The sequence below is a fragment of the Entelurus aequoreus genome, linkage group LG03, assembly GCF_033978785.1.
Source record: "Entelurus aequoreus isolate RoL-2023_Sb linkage group LG03, RoL_Eaeq_v1.1, whole genome shotgun sequence".
In the NCBI taxonomy this organism is placed as follows: Eukaryota; Metazoa; Chordata; class Actinopteri; order Syngnathiformes; family Syngnathidae; genus Entelurus; species Entelurus aequoreus.
This window is the reverse complement of record NC_084733.1, coordinates 5,537,143-5,545,585: the sequence shown is the minus strand read 5'-3', so window position 1 is coordinate 5,545,585 and position 8,443 is coordinate 5,537,143. Positions and strand designations below refer to the sequence as shown.

The following is an 8,443-nucleotide window of genomic DNA, read 5'->3' as shown; positions in this document are numbered from 1 at the left end:
TGTGTGTGTGTGTGTGTGTGTGTGTGTGTGTGTGTCCGTGTGTGTGTTCTTGTATTTACACCCTTCTTGAGACACCAAGAAGGAAAAGTATCTTCCATATGAGGAGGTGTGAACAAGTTATGACATAAATCATGGTCCTCATAAAGAAAACTGTCTCATTTGCACCCCTGCTGGTCAAAATGAGGGTGGTCCCAAAAATGAGGGATTTTTTTTCACATTGACTGTGTGTCGCTTTTTAAAAGTGCTGGTCAACATATGAAATAACAAGTGTGTGTAAGAAATTGAAATGCGCCCCCTTTGGCCAAAATAAAACAATTTTAAAATAAATACATATGTATATAGAGACATACTGTAATAACTTGAAGTAAATAATAAAGACCAATTACAAACAACAAAATTGAAAAAATTAAATTAAAAAAAGAACTAAAAGCAGTCTTTTTCTCACAATGTGTCGACTTTTTTCTTATAAAATTGGGAACAATTTCTCATATTCTTTCTGTTTCTGTAATATTGCAATATTTTCTCGTAAAATTATTAGTTTTTTAAGTAAAATTATTACTTTTTAATGCAAAATTGTGGCACTTTTATCACAACATTGCAAATTTGTTGTTGTTCTTGTAAAATAGTGACATTTTTTGAGTAAGATGACGACTTTTGTCATAATTTCTGATTATTATTATAATATTGCCCCAATTTTTAAGACTTTTATCACAATATTGCCAATTTTTTTTGTTGTTCATGTAAAATAGTGACATTTTTTGAGTGAAATTATGACAATTTGTCATTATGTTGCCAACAAGTATTATTATTATTTTAAAATGCGCCCCCTTGGACCAAAATTAATATAAAAAAAATATATATATATATGTATATAGAGACATACTGTAATAACAAAGTAAATAATGAAGATTAAAAACCAATTACAAACAAAAAAATTAAATGAACTAAAAGCTGTCTTTTTCTCACAATGTGTCGACTTTTTTCTTATAAAATTGGGAACAATTTCTCATATTCTTTCTGTTGCTGTAATATTGCAATATTTTCTCGTAAAATTATTAGTTTTTTAAGTAAAATTATTACATTTTAATGCAAAATGGTGGCATTTGTCGTGTAAGATTCTGACTTTTATCACAACATTGCCAATTTTTTGTTGTTCTTGCAAAATAGTGACATTTTTTGAGTAAGATGACGACTTTTGTCATAATTTTGACAAGTAAAATTCTGATTATTATCATAATATTGCCCCAATTTTTAAAACTTTTATCACAATATTGCCAATTTTTTTGTTGTTCATGTAAAATAGTGACATTTTTTGAGTGAAATTATGACAATTTGTCATAATGTTGCCAACAAGTATTATTATTATTTTAATATTGCAGACATTTTTAAGTTTTCTTATAAAATTGTGACTTTTGTCGAGTAAAATTACGACTCTTTTCATAAAATTGCCAAAATCATGGTCCCTTGGTGGGGAAATCTATCAAAATGAGGGTGGTCCCAAAAAGGAGGGATTTTTCACATTGACTGTGTGTCGCTTTTAAAAGTGCTCCCCCTATGGTCAACATATGAAATAACAAGTGTGTGTAAGAAATTTAAATGCGCCCCCTTTGGCCAAAATAAAAATTTTTTAAAATAAATACATATGTATATAGAAACATACTGTAATAACTTGAAGTAAATAATAAAGACCAATTACAAACAAAAAAATTTAAAAATTAAAATAAAAAAAAAGAACTAAAAGCAGTCTTTTTCTCACAATGTGTCGACTTTTTTCTTATAAAATTGGGAACAATTTCTCATATTCTTTCTGTTTCTGTAATATTGCAATATTTTCTCATAAAATAATTAGTTTTTTAAGTAAAATTATTACATTTTAATGCAAAATGGTGGCATTTGTCATATAAGATTCTGACTTTTATCACAACATTGCCAATTTTTTGTTGTTCTTGTAAAATAGTGAATTTTTTTGAGTAAGATGACGACTTTTGTCATAATTTTGACAAGTAAAATTCTGATTATTATTATAATATTGCCCCAATTTTTAAGACTTTTATCACAATATTGCCAATTTTTTTGTTGTTCATGTAAAATAGTGACATTTTTTGAGTGAAATTATGACAATTTGTCATAATGTTGCCAACAAGTTATATTATTATTTTAATATTGCAGACATTTTTAAGTTTTCTTATAAAATTGTGACTTTTGTCGAGTAAAATTACGACTCTTTTCATAAAATTGCCAAAATCATGGTCCCTTGGTGGTGAAATCTATCAAAATGAGGGTGGTCCCAAAAAGGAGGGATTTTTCCCATTGACTGTGTGTCGCTTTTAAAAGTGCTCCCCCTCTGGTCAACATATGAAATAACAAGTCTGTGTAAAATTGAAATGCACCCCCTTTGGCCAAAATGAATGAAAACAAATTAATAAATATGTATATAGAGACATACTGTAATAACTTGAAGTAAATAATGAAGATTAAAAACCAATTACAAAAAAAATTAAATGAACTAAAAGCTGTCTTTTCCTCACAATGTGTCGACTTTTTTCTTATAAAATTGGGAACAATTTCTCATATTCTTTCTGTTTCTGTAATATTGCATTATTTTCTCGTGAAATTATTACTTTTTCATGCAAAATGGTGACATGTGTCATATAAAATTCAGACTTTTATCACAATATTGCCAATTTTTTTGTTGTTCTTGTAAAATAGTGACAGTGAGTAGAATTATGACTTTTGTCATCATTTTGCAAAGTAAAATTCCAATTATTATTATAATATTGCCAACATTTTTAAGTTTTCTTATAAAATTGTGACTTCTGTTGAGTAAAATTATGTTATCTGTGGGTCGCAACTTACTGCGAGGTTTGTTCTCCCGGGATGCAAACGGATGACTCCGGACAGGACTTGCGGGTAGGAACATGATTTAATCTTGAAACAAAACTCAAAGAGGTGCAAAACAGAAAAAAACTGACGGAACAAGGTGCCGATAGCCCTTGAAGCTAGATACTTAGCTGGGGCTAGGAGACAAGCAAAACTTAAGTAACAGTAGCGTGAAGCAAACAAAGAAGCCAGACCGACTGACTGGCAAAGGCCGGCTTAAATAATGTCTTTGATTAGCAGCAGGTGAGCGTCCCGAACACAAGAGGCAGGTGAAACTAATAGGTAGCCATGGTAACCAACTCAGAGGTGCACAAACAGGAACTAAAGGAGTCCAAAACTAACCGAAAACACAAACCACGATCTGGACCACGGATCATGACAAATTACGACTCTTTTCATAAAATTGCCAAATTCTTAAGCTTTTCTTGTAAAATAGCGACTGTTTTTAGAGTAAAATTCCAACTTTTAACATAACATTGCACAAATGTTCCATTTTTCTTTTAACAAAAGGTAACAAATACAAGAAGGTATCAAATACAAGAATGTGTGTGTGTGTGTGTGTTCTTGTATTTCTCCCCTTCTTGAGACACCAAGAAGGAAAAGTATCTTCCATATGAGGAGGTGTGAACAAGTGATGACATAATTCATGGTCCCAATAACATTGCATCTAATAGACAATGTCTCATTTGCACCCCTGCTGGTCAAAATGAGGGATTTTTTTCAAATTGACTGTGTGTCGCTTTTATAAGTGCTCCCCCTCTGGTCAACATATGAAATAACAAGTGTGTGTAAGAAATTGAAATGTGTCCCATTTGGCCAAAATTTAAAAAAAATTAAATACATTGATATGTATATAGAGACATACTGTAATAACTTGAAGTAAATGATAAAGACCAATAAATTGTTCTTGTAAAATAGTGACATTTTTTTAGTCAAATTATGACCTTTGTCATCATTTTGCCAAGTAAAATTCCAATTATTATTATTATAATATTGCCAACATTTTTAAGTTGTCTTATAAAATTGTGAATTTTGTCCAGTAAAATTACGACTCTTTTAAGAAAATTGCAAAAATATTAAGCTTTTCTTGTAAAATTGCGACTGTTATTGAGTAAAATTCCAACTTTTATGATAATATTGCATAAATGTTCAGTTTTTCTTGTAAAATGTTGACTTTGACAATATTGCCAATTTTTTTGTTGTTCATGTAAAATTGTTCATATTCTCTCTGTTTGTGATATTGCAATATTTTCTCGTAAAATGATTAATTTAATGTAAAATTATTACTTTTCAATGCAAAATGGTGACATTTGTCATACAAAGTTCTGACCTTTATCACAATATTGCCAATTTTGTTGTTGTTCTTGTAAAATAGTGACATTTTTTGAGTCAAATCATGACCTTTGTCATCATTTTGCCACGTAAAATTCCAATTATTATTATTATTATTATTATTATAATATTGCCAACATTTTAAAGTTTTTTTTTATAAAATTGTGACTTTAGTCGAGTAAAATTACGACTCTTTTCATAAAATTGCCAAAAATGTAAAACTTTTCTTGAAAAATTGCGACTTTTATCGAGTATAAATCCAACTTTTATCATAATATTGCACAAATGTTCAGTTTTTCTTGTAAAATGTTGACTTTGACAATATTACCAATTTTTTTGTTGTTCATGTAAAATTTTTCATATTCTCTCTGTTACCGTGATATTGCAATATTTTCTCGTAAAATGATTACTTTAATGTAAAATTATTACTTTTCAATGCAAAATGGTGACATTTGTCATACAAAATTCTGACCTTTATCACAATATTGCCAATTTTGTTGTTGTTCTTGTAAAATAGTGACATTTTTTGAGTCAAATTAGGACCTTTGTCATCATTTTGCCAAGTAAAATTCCAATTATTATTATAATATTGCCAACATTTTTAAGTTTTTTTATAAAATTGTGACTTTAGTCGAGTAAAATTACGACTTTTCATAAAATTGCCAAAAATGTAAAGCTTTTGTTGAAAAATTGCGACTTTTATTGAGTATAATTCCAACTTTTATCATAACATCGCACAAATGTTCAGTTTTTCTTGTAAAATGTTGACTTTGACAATATTACCAATTTTTTTGTTGTTCATGTAAAATTTTTCATATTCTCTCTGTTACCGTGATATTGCAATATTTTCTCGTAAAATGATTACTTTAATGTAAAATTATTACTTTTTAATGCAAAATGGTGACATTTGTCATACAAAATTCTGACCTTTATCACAATATTGCCAATTTTCTTGTTGTTCATGTAAAATAGTGACATTTTTCGAGTCAAATTAGGACCTTTGTCATCATTTTGCCACGTAAAATTCCAATTATTATTATAATATTGCCAACATTTTTAAGTTTTTTTTATAAAATTGTGACTTTAGTCGAGTAAAATTACGACTCTTTTCATAAAATTGCCAAAAATGTAAAGCTTTTGTTGAAAAATTGCGACTTTTATTGAGTATAATTCTAACTTTTATCATAGTATTGCACAAATGTTCAGTTTTTCTTGTCAAATGTTGACTTTGACAATATTACCAATTTTTTTGTTGTTCATGTAAAATTGTTCATATTCTCTCTGTTTCTGTGATATTGCAATATTTTCTCGTAAAATGATTACTTTAATGTAAAATTATTACTTTTCAATGCAAAATGGTGACATTTGTCATACAAAATTCGGACCTTTATCACAATATTGCCAATTTTGTTGTTGTTCATGTAAAATAGTGACATTTTTCGAGTCAAATTAGAACCTTTGTCATCATTTTGCCGAGTAAAATTCCAATTATTATTATAATATTGCCAACATTTTTAAGTTTTTTTTATAAAATTGTGACTTTAGTCGAGTAAAATTACGACTCTTTTCATAAAATTGCCAAAAATGTAAAGCTTTTGTTGAAAAATTGCGACTTTTATTGAGTAAAATTCCAACTTTTATCACAGTATTGCACAAATGTTCAGTTTTTCTTGTCAAATGTTGACTTTGACAATATTGCCAATTTTGTTGTTGTTCATGTAAAATAGTGACATTTTTCGAGTCAAATTAGGACCTTTGTCATCATTTTGCCGAGTAAAATTCCAATTATTATTATTATTTTTATAATATTGCCAACATTTTGAAGTTTTTCTTATAAAATTGTGACTTTAGTCGAGTAAAATTACGACTCTTTTCATAAAACTGCCAACAATGTAAAGCTTTTCTTGAAAAATTGTGACTTTTATTGAGTAAAATTCCAACTTTTATCACAGTATTGCACAAATGTTCAGTTTTTCTTGTCAAATGTTGACTTTGACAATATTGGCAATTTTTTTGTTGTTCATGTAAAATAGTGACATTTTTCGAGTCAAATTAGGACCTTTGTCATCATTTTGCCAAGTAAAATTCCAATTATTATTATTATTACTATAATATTGCCAACATTTTTAAGTTTTCTTATAAAATTGTGACTTTAGTCGAGTAAAATTACAACTCTTTTCATAAAACTGCCAACAATGTAAAGCTTTTCTTGAAAAATTGTGACTTTTATTGAGTATAATTCCAACTTTTATCATAACATCGCACAAATGTTCAGTTTTTCTTGTCAAATGTTGACTCACCTTGAATAAAATCACGACTTTTATTATAATACTGCCAAAATTTGACGTTTTTCTTGTGAAAAGTTTTTTTTTAATATTTGCATAGTATGTATATATTATTTATGTTGTAAATACACATCTTTATATAGCTAGAAAGGCTGGTCCTAAAGAGGGAGGCATTTTTCTCACGTCTCAAGAAGGTAACAAATACATGAGTGTGTGTGTGTGTGTGTGTGTGTTGCAAAGACAACACTAATTTCTGTGTCATCAGAACTACACACACACACACACGCACACACACACACACACACACACACACAAATAAACAGCCCTGACCTCCAGTTGGAGACAGTCGGACCCCTCGTTCCCCGTGTAGGGGGGGGCAGGGGGGGTGTCACGCTATGCTGCACAGAGAAAGGGGGTCGGTGAGGTCAAGAGTGGAGGAGGAGGAAGAAGGGGGGAGGGGGAGGGGGGGTGACAAACGCACATCACGATGTGCGATGATTACAGACAACAGCCAATAACGAGCGGCCACCTCTGACCTCATCGCCGTGGTAACAGCAGGGAAGGCCTGTCACCCCGGGAGCTGTATAACTCAATCTATAGTGGGGGGGCTGGGAAGAAAGAGAGAGTCTCATGATGAGGTCAATAAAACAGCACCCGCGCCTCGGCTTTAAATCTTCCCCCCCCCCCACCTTCAAAACACACAGAGTGATGTGAAGCAAGACACCCCCCCCTCCCCTCCCCCGCCACTTCCTGCGCTCTCTATCACTCGCCTGTCAGATACACGCCGTCGCCCAATAAGAGACGACGCCCTCGGTCCCAGCAGTAACCAGGGACTGCCATCAGCACTTAAACATCATCCCTCCCCTCCCCTCCCCTCCCCTCCCCTCGCCAAGCGCTGACAGTGGGAAGATGACAAGCAAGACGAGAGAGAAGCCTTCCGCCATCTTGCTGTACTTCTTCCCGCCCCTGGTGAGGTCGCCCACCCCTCAGGCGAGCGAGCCTCATTACCTAGCCCAGGGGTCGGCAACCCAAAATGTTGAAAGAGCCATATTGGAGCAAAAATAACAAATTAAAAGCCATATTACATACAGATAGTGTGTCATGAGATATACATTGAATTGAGATGACTCAAAGGAAACTAAATGAGCTCAAATATAGCTACAAATGAGGCATAATGATGCAATATGTACATACAGCTAGCCTAAATAGCATGTTAGCATCGATTAGCTTGCAGTCATGCAGTGACCAAATATGTCTGATTAGCACTCCACACACGTCAATAACATCAACAAAACTCACCTTTGTGCATTCACGCACAACGTTAACAGTTTGGTGGACAAAATGAGACAGAAAAAAAAGTGGCATAAAACACGTCCTAGAAAGTTATACATGTAACAAACTAAGGTGAGTTCAAGGACCGCCAAAATTAGTAGGACAAAACGGCGCTCGCCAAATACTCGAATCAGTGAAGCATGTTTTATATAAACAGTGTGCTTTATGACAATTAGGGAGGTTTGTGTCATGTTTGTCCTCCTACAGAAACCATATTAAAACAAAAAATATATATTTTTTCCCCTCATCTTTTTCCATTTTTCATACATTTTTTAAAAAGCTTCAGAGAGCCACTAGGGCGGCGCTAAAGAGCCGCAAGCGGCTCTAGAGCCGCGGATTGCCGACCCCTGACCTAGCCAGTCACGCCTCTACCATCAGTGTGTGTGTGTGTGTGTGTGTGTGTGTGTGTGTGTGTGTTCTTGTATTTCCGCCCTTCTTGAGACACGAAGAAGGAAAAGTATCTTCCATATGAGGAGGTGTGAACAAGTGATGACATAAATCATGGTCCCCAATAAAAAAAACTGTCTCATTTGCACCCCTGCTGGTCAAAATGAGGGTGGTCACAAAACGGAGGGGAATTTTTTCCACATTGACTGTGTGTGCTCCCCCTCTGG

General features: G+C 32.5%; 1 protein-coding gene across 1 annotated transcript in view; it reads right to left on the bottom strand.

The window, feature by feature from the left end:
- LOC133646032 (genetic suppressor element 1-like) overlaps window positions 1-7,867 on the bottom strand; it is a 163,207-nt gene extending 155,340 nt beyond the window's left edge. Inside the window, exon 1 of the mRNA XM_062040985.1 lies at window positions 7,797-7,867. Coding sequence (XP_061896969.1) covers window positions 7,797-7,806 — 10 coding nt within the window. The 5' untranslated portion in view covers window positions 7,807-7,867. The remainder of the gene's footprint in view (window positions 1-7,796) is intronic.
- Between the last annotated feature and the right edge of the window lie 576 nt (window positions 7,868-8,443).